The sequence below is a fragment of the Eumetopias jubatus genome, unplaced genomic scaffold (genome assembly GCF_037043125.1).
Source record: "Eumetopias jubatus isolate StellerSeaLion01/CBP00866 unplaced genomic scaffold, mEumJub1_p1.0 scaffold_5, whole genome shotgun sequence".
Classification (NCBI taxonomy): Eukaryota; Metazoa; Chordata; class Mammalia; order Carnivora; family Otariidae; genus Eumetopias; species Eumetopias jubatus.
In genome coordinates, this window is record NW_028274811.1 from 87,824,033 (window position 1) to 87,836,765 (window position 12,733).

At 38.2% G+C, this 12,733-nt stretch overlaps 1 protein-coding gene across 1 annotated transcript in view; it reads right to left on the minus strand.

Annotated features, from left to right (window-relative positions):
- Positions 1 to 12,733, minus strand: part of EPB41L4A (erythrocyte membrane protein band 4.1 like 4A) — a 242,192-nt gene that overhangs the window by 140,469 nt on the left and 88,990 nt on the right. Inside the window, exon 3 of the mRNA XM_028102759.2 lies at positions 782 to 886. Coding sequence (XP_027958560.1) covers positions 782 to 886 — 105 coding nt within the window. The remainder of the gene's footprint in view (positions 1 to 781; positions 887 to 12,733) is intronic.

The window sequence follows — 12,733 nt, forward strand, 5'->3', positions numbered from 1 at the left end:
ATATAAGCATTCTGCATAATAAGACTGTGTCTGAGGTTAAGACCTTTCTTAGACTAAAACAAAAGGCACTAATGAATATCCTTTCATACCCCCAAACCACCATCTCCAAAGTCTTTTCCTCTGCTCATCATCCAAGAAATAGCTTTTTAGCCTTATAACCATATAGAATCCATACTAACCAATGCAGTGAGTTTCTTAGTAATTCTACCATCCAACCAGCTAGGAAGATGTTAGACCTTCATGAAGACTGACATCAGACACTAAAAGTTTGGTTGCCTTTATTACTTACTCCATCAAGCTCAGGAGTGAAAACCCCTACTTATTTCTTTTATAACTACTCTTCCAACTTCTAAAGCTTAGATAAGCACCTTTGCATACTGTATTTTTTCTATTTAACTATTTATTTTCTTAAAAGGCAGTAAGTAATACCTGTCACTTCAGAAGACTAGCTTCTTGCCTCCTAACACATTACCTGGCTTATTCAGTTCTCCTAACAGCATACATGAAAAGTACGCTCTATGATATGGTTGTAAAAATGTAAACCAGGGAAGTCGTCTACAAAGAGGAGTACATACATACAAGTTGTGAACCCCACCACTCTATAGACTTTTGGCAAAAGAGAAAAAAATGCAAAACACATTAGCAAGGAAAAACATGTTCAAGGCTTTCAAAGTCATTTTCAGTGACAAAGAAACTACCTACCTAAAATCACATCAGCAAAGGCCAAAGAGAGAGTGAAATTTATAACCAGAAAAATTGAATAGGAAGTCATTGTACTCACTGTCTGATGGCTTCTGTCACAGTAACGCAGCCCAAAATAATCTATCTCCACAAGGTTTATGTGACGGAATACGTGGTCAAGGACAACAGAACCTTTCGTTGACTTCTGCAAAAATAATTCACAGTTTTATTTTTTTAACACGGTGTCTCGTCTTTCTCAGTGGGACACAGTCACTATGACATAAGTCATCCAGTCTTAGCTTCGCCCACAATGGAAGCGATTTTATTAGCCCATGGTTCCCTCTTTAAGTTTTGCCTCAATTACAAAGAAAAGTAGGGTTGCAAGTGTATTAAAGAAATTCCTTTGAAAAACCATTTTTAAATTGTAGTGGGTTTTTAATTAATACAAGCTTCTTTTCTTAGGGGATTGTAAATTACCTTCAGGACAAAATTCTTCTATTAATAATCTTTTATATGAAGAGCATCTAATGAATTCATCAAAAACCATTCACGTTGGTTAAAATCCCACAGTTCTTTCACTTTAAAAAGCAATTTTCACCTACAGCGTTACTCTCACAACACAGAAGATACACAGAATTAAAATAACAATAGCCAAAGCTTTTATTTTCAATCCTCAACTAATAAACCCATAGATTAAAGCTGCCAAAGTTAATGTTCTGAAAAGCCCTTGTGAAGAAATTTTACTTTATCTCTTTCACATAAGCACAGATATAAAGAGAACATTTCCCCTGGCTGCTTTCTAAGATCTAATATATTAGACCCAATATATTAAATACCAATTATCATATATCTAAAGATAAACATTTATCAGCAAGCACTACTTCACATATCATATTAATCTTGAAAATAATCCATTTCAGAGGTCTACAGATGCAGACTTTTCCTTTCTTTTGCCCCACCACTGGCAGGTACAGCAGGGGAGTAAGAGAAATCCCCAAGAAGTCATACACTGCGTTAATGAAGTATGGCTTTGTTCAGCTGTGGTTTCCCCCAGAGAATTACCATCACTTGTTTGCTCATATATGGGGAGTACTCAAAATTGCACTGCTTTTAGAAAATGGAGTTGTAACGTAAGGAAAATGTTGGCATAGTCGGTTTAAATGTACTGTAAAATGGATAAGAGATGATAAAAGCACACACTGAGAGAAGACCGTTCTTGTTACACAAATCCCAAAGGTATTTTTGTTTCCTTCTAAATTACCTTGGTTAAGCTTAATTGGTGTCTTTTTCAAAATCCATTGGATAATTCATAAACAAAAAGTCCTTCCATGATGGATCTTTGGTTTGGGACATGTTCTCCTATAATAACAATGCCACATCCAATCAATGTTCCTTTGTGCTCATGTACTTACATGTTTAGCTAGGGTAAAAATCTGGAAGTAAAATTACTCTTTCTAAGGATGCACATACTTACAATGGGCACTGCCAAGAAGACCATTACAATTTATTCAATGAAAGTACATTTCCCCATACCTTTGCCAACACTTGGTTGAGCAAAATTCTCCCCATCTGACTGAACAAAAATGAGGGGAGAGGGTAACTGTTTTAATTTGCATTTTCCTGACACTTAAAAAAGTAAGTGCTCCATCATCTGCTTACTAACCAATTACATTTCTTAGCATTTGGGTTAGGCGTTCTCTAACCTGAAGTTTATGAGCAAATTCTCCTAAGTATTTATAATACTTGCACAATTTTTTTCTAAGATTTATTTATTTATTTGAGAGAAAGAGCGTGTTTGCAAATGGGAGGGGCAGAGGGAGAAGGAGAGAGAATCTTAAGACTCCACACCTAGTGTGGAGCCTGACACGGGGCTCAATCTCACAACCCTGAGATCAGGACCTGAGCCGAAATCTAGAGTCAAACGCTTAACCGACTATGCCACCCAGACGCCCCTGTACAATTTTACTTTGTATACTTAGCCCTTTATTCCATCTGTAAATTATTTTTGTGCTTGGGATAAGGGCCTAACTTTGTTTCCAAATGGATAGACATTTTACTGAAAAGGTCATCATTTCTCTTTTGATATGATAAAAACTTCATCTACTAAATTAGCCCTTAATCTTTCCCACAGATTATTCCTGAACCAATCCTCCAAGATTTTAATAATTCAGTTTTAGTGTAATTTGTTGGAATCCACTATTCTTTTCTAAAATTGTCTTTGCAAATTCTTAGACATTTTTCTTTATTAGAGGACATTTAGTAGCAGGTTGCTACTTTTTATATTTAAATTCCAGTATTGTTAACATAGTGTTATATTAGTTTCAGGTGTACAATATAGTGATTCAACACTTCCATACATCACCAGGTGCTCATCACAACAAGTGCCCTCCTTAATCCCCATCACCTGTCTCACCCATTCCCCCACCCCACTTTCCCTCTGATAACCATCAGTTTGTTCTCAATAGTTAAGAGTCTATTCATCGGTTTGTCTATTTTTTTCCCTTTGCTTGTTTGTTTCTTAAATTCCACATATGAGTGAAATCATACAGTATTTGTCTTTCTCTGACTTATTTCACTTAACATTGTTCTGAGATCCATCCATGTTGTTGCAAATGGCAAGATTTCATTCTTTTTTATGGCCAAATAATATTCCACTGTAGGGGCACCTGGATGGCTCATTCAGTGAGCATCCATCTGACTCCTGATTGCAGCTCTGGTTATGATCTCAGGTTCCTGGGATAAAGCCCCATGTCAGGCTCTGCACTCAGCAAGGAGTCTGCTGGAGATTCTCCTTCTCCCTCTACCTTTGCCCCTCCTCCCTTAAATACATAAATCTTAAAAAAAAAAAAATATTCCAGGAGTGCCTGGATGGCTCAGTTAAGCGTCCAGCTTCCTCCATGCTGGGACATGGAGCCTACTTAAGATTCACTCTCTCCCTCTTCCTCTGCCCCTCCCCCCCTTAAAAAATTCCATTGTGTATATATACCACCTCTTCTTTACCCATTCATCTATTGATTGGACACTTGGGCTGCTTCCATAGTTTGCTATTGTAAGTAATGCTGCAATAAACACAGGGGTGCATATATCCCTTTGAATTAGTGTTTTTGGATTCTTTGGGTAAATAACCAGTAGTGTGATTGCTGGATTGTAAGGTAGTTCTAATTTTAACTTTTTGAGGAACCTCCATACTATTTTCCACAGTGGCTGTACCAGTTACATTCCTACCAATGGTTCAGGAGGGTTCCCCTTTCTCCACATCCTTGCCAACACCTGTCATTTCTTGTGTTTTTGATTTTAGCCATTCTGACAGGTATGAGGTGATATCTCATTCTAGTTATGATTTATATCCATTCTCCTGATGTGTCTGTTGGCCATCTGTATGTCTTCTTTGGAGAAATGTCTGTTCAGGTCTTCTGCCCATTTTTAAATTAGATTTGTTTTTTTCAAGTTAAGTGCTTTATATATTTTGGATAGTAACCCTTTATCAGATGTCTTTTGCAAATATCTTCTCCCATCCTGTAGGCTGCCTTTTAGTTTTGTTGTTTCCTTCACTGTGCAGAAGCTTTTTATTTTGATGTAGTCCCAATAGTTCACTTGTGCTTTTGTTTCCCTTGCCTCAGGAGACATATCTAGAAAGAAGTTGCTATGGCCAATGTCAAAGAGGTTACTGCCTGTGTATCAGGTCTCACATTTAGGTTTTTAATCCATTTTCAATACATGTTTGTATATGGTGTAAGAAAGTGGTCAAGTTTCATTCTTTTGCATGTTGCTGTCCAGTTTTCCCAACACCATTTGTCAAAGAACACTTTTTTCCATTGAATATTCTTTCCTGCTTTATTGAATATTTATTGACCATATAATTGTGGGGGTTTTTTTCTGGGTTTTCTATTCTATTCCACTAATCTATGTGTCTACATGCCAGTACCATACTGTTTTGATAACTACAGCTTTGTAATATAACTTGAGGTCCAGAATTATGATGCCTCCAGCTTTGCTTTGCTTTTTCAAGATTGCTTTGGCTATCCGGGGTCTTTTGTGGTTCCATACAAATTTAGGATTCTTTGTTCTAGTTCTGTGAAAAATGCTATTGGTTATTTTGATAGGGATTGCATTAAATGTACAGATTGCTTTGGGTAGTATAGACATTTTAACAATATTTGTTCTTCCAGTCCATGAGCACGGAATGTCTTTCCATTTCCTTCGCCACCTTCAATTTCTTTGATCAGTGTTTTAGAGTTTTCAGAGTACAGGTCTTTCTGCTCTTTGGTTAGATTTATTCCTAAGTATCTTATTATTTGGGGTGCAATTAAAAACAAAAACGTTTTCTTAATTTCTCTTTCTGCTGCTTCATTATTAGTGCAGAGAAATGCAACAGATTTCTGTACATTGATTTGTAATCTCTGACTTTACTGGATTTGTTTCCAGCAGGTTTTTGGTGGAGTCTTTTGGGTTTTCTATATATAGTGTCATGTCATCTGCAAATAGTCAAAGTTTTACTTCTTCCTTACCAATTTGGATGTCTTTTATTTCTGTTTGTTGTCTGTTTGCTGTGGCTAGGACTTCCAGTACTATGTTGAATAAAAGAGGTGAAAGTGGACATCCTTGTCATGTTCCTCACCTAAGGGAAAAAGCTCTCCATTTTTCCCCACTAAGGATGATGTTCAGCTTGCTAATTTAATAAATAATTCCATTGGCGTTTTGACTGTAATTAAATTGAATTGATAGACTGGATGACTTGGGGAGTAATGACAGCATATTTACAAAGTGAAACCTATATGGTTTTCTTTTATGTCCTTCAAGGATGTTTTATACTTTTTTTTCATGTAGGTCTCACAAAATTCTACTCAAGCTTTATGGCAGGCAAAATTTACAAAATGCCCTCTCTCCCAAAATAAAACCTGTTCTAATCCCATCAGCTCCAGGGGGAGCTGATAAAATGAACTGTCAGTACTATGATTGTGTTGTTATAGGTCACAGTTGGCCTTAATATCAGGAGATCATTAGAGTGGATCTGACCCAATCACATGGGCCCTAACAAGCAAAACACTTTCTCCATCAAAAGAGAAAGGCAGAAGGGAAGTCAAAGATTTTTCAAAGCATATAAAAAACCCCACGGGTCCTTGCCACTTGAAAGATGGAGGGAGCATCTGAGATAACAATGCCAGCAGCCTCAAGGAGCTGAGAGTAGGCTCCAAGCAAGAAAATGGGAACCTCGGTCCTAAAGCCACAAAAACTGGATTTAGCTAACAACCTGAGTTTGGAAGCAAATTCTTCCCCAAAGCCTTCAAACAAGCACTCAGACAACCAACACCTTGATTTTAGCCTTCCGAGATTAAGCACAGAACCCAGTCATGCTATCCTGGATTTCTGACCTACAGAATGGTGACATAATAAATGGGGGTAGATTTAAGCTACTAATCTGTAGAAATTTGTCATGCAGCAACAGAAAACTAATATAGGCTTGTTCTTAGCTATTTTATAGTTTTATTGTTGTTATATTATACCTTGTGATTTCTAATATATTAGCAATTAATTCTTCCACATTGGTCTATTCACAGCCATCTTGCTAAACTTGTATCGGTGAAAAGAATTTGTCCATGGAATCTTTTTAGATAACCACATTTTCTACAAATAGTAAGTTGTTCTAGTTCTTTCTTTTCCAAATTCCTCCTCCATATTCCTTTCTTTTTCTTACTACATTAGTTGGGGCCTCAACAGAAGGATGATTGGTAGTTGTGAGAACAATGATCTCAATCTTCTTCCCAACTTTAATGTAATTGCTTCTAAAATTTCATCACTAAGTATATACCGGCTGCTATGTACCCCTTGTATCTACTCTTTATCAAATAGAATGTTCTTTTTATTCCTCTTTTTGTTTTTCTGTTTTTGTTTTGTTTTATTGTTTCTTTTTTTAAGATTTTATTTATTTATTTGACCAAGAGAGACACAGCGAGAAGAGGGAACACAAGCAGGCAGAGTGGGAGAGGGAGAAGCAGGCATCCCGCCAAGCAGGGAGGTCGATGTGGGGCTTGATCCCAGCACCCTGGGATCATGACCTGAGCTGAAGGCAGATGCTTAACGACTGAGCCACCCAGGCACCCCTGTTTTGATTTTTTAATTAAGAATGGGTAGTAATTTTATCAAGTCATTTATGGGAATCTGAAAGGACAAAAATCATGTAATCATCTATGAGTTACATTAAAAGAATTTCTTTTTAAGATTTTATTTATTTGTCAGAGAGAAAGAGAAAGAGCACAAGCAGGGGGAGCGGCAGGCAGAGGGAGAAGCAGGCTCCCCGCTGAGCAGGGAGACCAATGCAGGGCTCAATCCCATTACCCTGGGATCGTGACCTGAGCTGAAGGCAGATGCTTACGACTGAGCCACCCAGGCACCCCTGTTTTGATTTTTTAATTAAGAATGGGTAGTAATTTTATCAAATCATTTATGGGAATCTGAAAGGACAAAAATCACGTACTCATCTATGAGTTACATTAAAAGAATTTCTTTTTAAGATTTTATTTATTTGTCAGAGAGAAAGAGAAAGAGCACAAGCAGGGGGAGCGGCAGGCAGAGGGAGAAGCAGTCTCCCCGCTGAGCAGGGAGACCAATGCAGGGCTCAATCCCATTACCCTGGGATCGTGACCTGAGCTGAAGACAGACGCTTAACCGACTGAGCCACCCAGGCATCACACATTAAAAGAATTTCTAATACCAAATATTCTTCATAAAGAATTTTCCAGTTTAGTTCTTTTGTTATAGGTATGTAATATCAAACCTCCACCCTACTTGGAGAGAATCCCCCACCATGTGAGTCTTGGTAGAGGCAGGAAACAGACTCTGTCCCACAACTCCTGGCAGCTGAGCCATAGCACATGACCTGGTTTCACAGCCAAGGACTCTGATGTCTGAGCAAGTGATGCAAAGACAGATGAAGACGTGAGAATTCATTCATGACAGTGGCTCCCACTGGTAGGGTGTCCAACAGCAGAGGCATGCAGAGGTGAAATCAAATGGGACAGGGAGCAGTGGTGACTGATTCCTAAGCCAGGTTTCCCAGCATTCTTGAGGTATTAAAGGGAAGCAGCCAGGCAATCCACCAGCTTCCCTTCCCTTGCCCCACAGGAACACTCTTTGTGTACGTTTGGACCTACGAGCCATGCCAGGGTCCTCAGTAAAAATCCTAAGAATACAGAAAATTGGATCCAATGGTATACTCAAAATATCATGAATACCAACAGTTTATCGTAGGAATGGAAGTGCATCAGGCAGATTTCTTGGTTGCCAACAGTAATAGATGACTCTGATGGAAGTAACCAAGGAAGTTCACTGAAAGACACTGGTTGTCTTACAGTCTCTGTGGTGCCACCCTGATGGTCTCTTGGGTCTTCTCCTAATCCCAATACAGCCACAATCACTAAGCATGCAGCCACCCTTCACCCATCACCACCTCCCTCCCGTGGTTCAGCCCATATTTTGAGCTCCAGTTTTCACCTACAATTGTTTCACAGTTGCCTTTTGCCTCAGGAAATTTTTTTTAATAATTTCTGGCTGAGATCCGTCTTTCTTACTTTCTAGAACGCTGTGGAAAACGCATGCCTATCTTTCCTCTTACTTCAAGGCTGACATACAAGCCTAGTGTTCCATTTCGATCTAATCTCTCCTCTGGATCCGTTCTCCTATTCAGGAACAGAGTAAATAGAACAAGTAGAAGCACACAACTCCACCTAATTCCTCTATCATAAGCAGGTGAAAAGGTGCTTCATGACCAAAGGAGGAATGAATTATGCTTGAAATTTCAGCACTGAAATGGGGCAGAGTTTTTAGAGAAAAAAAATGTATATATATATAAATATATATATACACACACACATAAATCAAGGCTATCTTTATGAAAAACACTTTATGCCTATAATTCCACAAAATGTTAGTTTCTTCATACATATAATCTATTTATAAAGCGTAAATAATAGCCTACTCATGAAGAATATACACAAAAGCAAGCTTGGAAAACCAACTTAGCAGTTTGGAAAGTATATGGAAATAGCAGAAGTTTCATGCACAGAAGGAATCACCATTTTCCAAAACTAGCACTCCAAAAATATCAGAACATAGTCTGTCGATCCTCTGTAGCAGTTTTTTATTTATGTAGAATCTGGTGCTGAAAATTCTTTACAAAGAATTTCATCCTTTAGCTCCTTGTTACCGTCTACGGAGAAACCACAAGGAAAACATGTGGCATTACACAATGAATCCAAGGCTGACCTAAGAAAAAATGTAGGATCTCATGATTCCCTCTACAGATTTGTATATGTTGTAGGTCTACATATGAACATGGAGCAGAGGCAGATGAACCTCAGAAATACTATATTTTTGCCCCTACTTCAAGCACATATGTACTTGAAAACCTCTTAACTTCTCATCTCTCATACTGTAATATGACAAGACTCAGAAACCATGGGTGTCAACAGTCAATTAGCTACTGGGGTCAGGGGTACACATCACCAGCTCACATTTCTGCCAGTCCTGCCCTAACTGGCCCCCCTTCCAATCAGCCAGTCCCCAATTTGTATTCCATTATTTATGCCTCCTGCTCTTATGGATAAATGCACTCTTCACGTGGATGCTCCACAGAGACTGCCTGTGGGCTGTATTTGGCAGTTCAGATTCATAGTCTTCAAGTTCAGAAGAAATCATCCTTGAATAAAGAAATTAAGTGACAGAGAATGGACATGAGAGCCAAAGTAAGAACGAGAAGTACACTAGGCAAGGAACAGGCCAATTGCAGGATTTATTACTAGAAAAGGACAATACCATCAAGGATATAATGAAAGAAACGTATGACTTCAAATATTTATTGAGTACCCATTACATGTCAGCAAATGATTAATCTCCAAAAGATGGAAAAAGCATGCTAACAAATGCCAGAGAACAAGATGCACCCAGACTATAATACAAAGAACCTCAATGGGGGAAGCAGTTCATTGCCCTATCAGAACCCTGGAGAAGTCCTGGGGCTAAGGAGTGACTAAGAAACTTCTAGAAAGTGAGACAAAGAAGGACTTGGTTATCATCAGAAGCTTTTTTACACATTTGACTAGTTACTACGCAGGCATTTTACTTGCATTAAAATATGTTTTAAAAGAAAAAGTATGCCAAAGTAGAAACTAGTTATTACCTGTTTTTGTTCATGGAGGTAATTGTATTGTGGATTTGGTTGATGTACTGTGAAGTGGTAAGTAAGGAAGATGCATGGAGACAAAATAAGGATATGGTATTTAGCTGTCAATTTGTTGACCACATTTATAAACAATTCAACTCCCCATTTTTCCCCTCCCCCCAAAAAAGGCTACTTTAAAACTTTTTTTTTTTTAGATTTTATTTATTTACTTATTTATTTACTTGACAGAGAGAGACACAGCGAGAGAGGGAACACAAGCAGGGGGAGTGGGAAAGAGAGAAGCAGGCTTCCGGCAGAGCAGGGAGCCCAATGCGGGACTCGATCCCAGGACCCTGGGATCATGACCTCAGCTGAAGGCAGACGCTTAACGACTGAGCCACCCAGGCGCCCCTACTTTAAGACTTTTTCATCTGAATTCTTCCCAAGCTCCTTGGACAGGTAGCCCATTACAGGTCACTATGCACCAGTGTGGAGGCTACATGCACCCAAGTCTTTAAAATGCTGAGACATGGGGCTTCACCTCTATGTCAGATGGGTTAGTTTCATTTTAAGTTTAAGGAAAACTTTTTTCTTAACTTTACTTCTTTCAGTACTTGGCAAAAAAAAGGCAAGAATGGGATTGTGTTTAGCACCATCAGTTGTTTCTGATCATTTCTAGAAGAAATCTCTACCAAAATGAGAAATTCATCGACATACTACAAAGTAAGATGCAACTGCAATCACAGCACTTAGCAACATGTCCAGGGACTTTCACAAAGATCAATAAATTACAGTGTGGTCTTAGACACATAACCAGTCTCCACAAGTGAGACTTGAGAGAATGAGCCGAATCGTAACACAACTATCAAGAAAGGAATTCTTCGGGGCTCCTTGGGCCTTGGCCTGCCTGCACTATTCTATCTCTGGACTATCTCTCCTGTTTTGGCATCGTTAAAAACCCCACTCAATCCTTCAAGATCCTGTTCAAATGCCACCTCCTCCACGAAGCCTGTCCTTATCTCCTCAACCTTATTATGACCTCTCCCTCCACCTAACCTCTAATTTCTGCCTGCCTTTGAGACTTAAAACTATTCTGCCTTTTTTAAAGCGATTGCTTACTTCTCTTCACTTTTCTACTAATATTTAGACATTTTGAAAGCAGGTGCTGAGGACTACACACCACTTCCTTTCCATGCAATTCAAGGATTTACACATAGTCAGAACTCCCTAAAAATCCTTTGAATTAATACTAAGAGCCAAAAAACAAGGAAAAGGGAAGTGCAATGCTGGAAACATGGTGGCCTGTGACTTATACCTTGATTCATCTGTTGTAAAGATTTCTATTTTCCTGACCAGTCAGACCTATGAAAACAGAAAGAAAGATGGATGGATTCATTTATCTTGACCTCAGTAGATTAGCTGAGTCAAAACTACATAGTTTACTTTTAGTTACACATTTGTTTCAGTGTTCTGTAATTCCAACAAACTCAATGGACTCTGAAGGTAGTTTAAGAAATAAGTCTTAGATTTGAAACTTAAAAGATATGAAAAAATAAAGGGGCCCTACAGTAAATGTTTATATAGAAAGCTTATATAGAGATATATAGTTTTCCTTACACAATAAAATAAATCTGACAGGATTTCTGTTTGCTATCATAAGGAAATCAAGAGATTGGATATGAGGCAGTAAGAAGGAAATCAAGAAAGAAGTATCTGACTTTTTCCAACTCCACTCAGAAAAAATTCATTAAATGTTACAAGATATTAATTTACTTTTCAAATGAGAGTAAATACCTGTGACATATTTCTGGATTGTGAATTAGATGCCACTTAAACCTCAGCAAATAGAGATAGATTACTTTTATTACTGACACACTAGCAGCATTCTGTAAAGAAAAGAGCTACAAGAGGGTTATAATCTTGAGAAAGACTCCCAAATAGGACAAATTAATTTGAAAATACCATCAGTGAAGCTTTCAACCAGAACAAAGAATTCTTCGAATGAGTAATAACACCTTTGCAGATTAACACAACATTACAAACCAGAAAGGCAGGTTTTTACCAGCTGCACAGGATGACAACTATTATATTTCAGACAGTTTACTCCTTCACAAAGGGGAAATGAACCCTTTAAAAACTTTTTAAATGAACCCTAAAAAAAAATTAATGTTATGCTTTTAAAAATGCACTATATTTTTATTTAGTGTTTTTAACGTAATAGATTCGAAGTTCTGTGGGAAAACATAAATCATGTTACATTTTTTTAGCCCAGGCCTGTTAGGATAAGGCAAAGTAGGAGCATGAAAGAAAGATTCTTCAGGCACCAATAGTAATTGCTTCTCGGACCAAGTGTTGTTAACTCCATCTGATGGTTTTTGACTAAGTTACTTTTTTTTTTTTTTTTACTAAGTTACCTTTATCCTCTAAGTGAGGAATCTATGAAGAAAACCCTCTTTTAGTGATTAAAAAAAAAAGTAAAATGTTTGTTTTTCACGATACTGTTTATATCTTTCATGTATACAAGTTTAGAGGCGCCTGGGTGGCTCAGTCGGTTAAGCATCTGCCTTCGGCTCGGGTCATGATCCCAGGGTCCTGGGATCAAGCTTGCTTCTCCTTCTCCCTCTGCCCCTCCCCGCTGCTTGTGTGTGCGCACGTGCGCGCTCTCTCTCTTTCTCAATAAAATCTTTAAAAAAAAAAGTTTGTTCACACAGATACGTTTTTCTCAGACTTATCAATGTTTCAGCCAATCTATTGCTGTGTAACCAATCATCTCAAAACCTAGTAGCTTAAAGCAACAACAATTTGTTCATGATTCTGGGTCAGGCTCAGAAGGGAAAGATGGCATCTGTTCTATCTGGTGTTGGCTAGAGAGGTTCACTTGGGCTCAAGAACCCA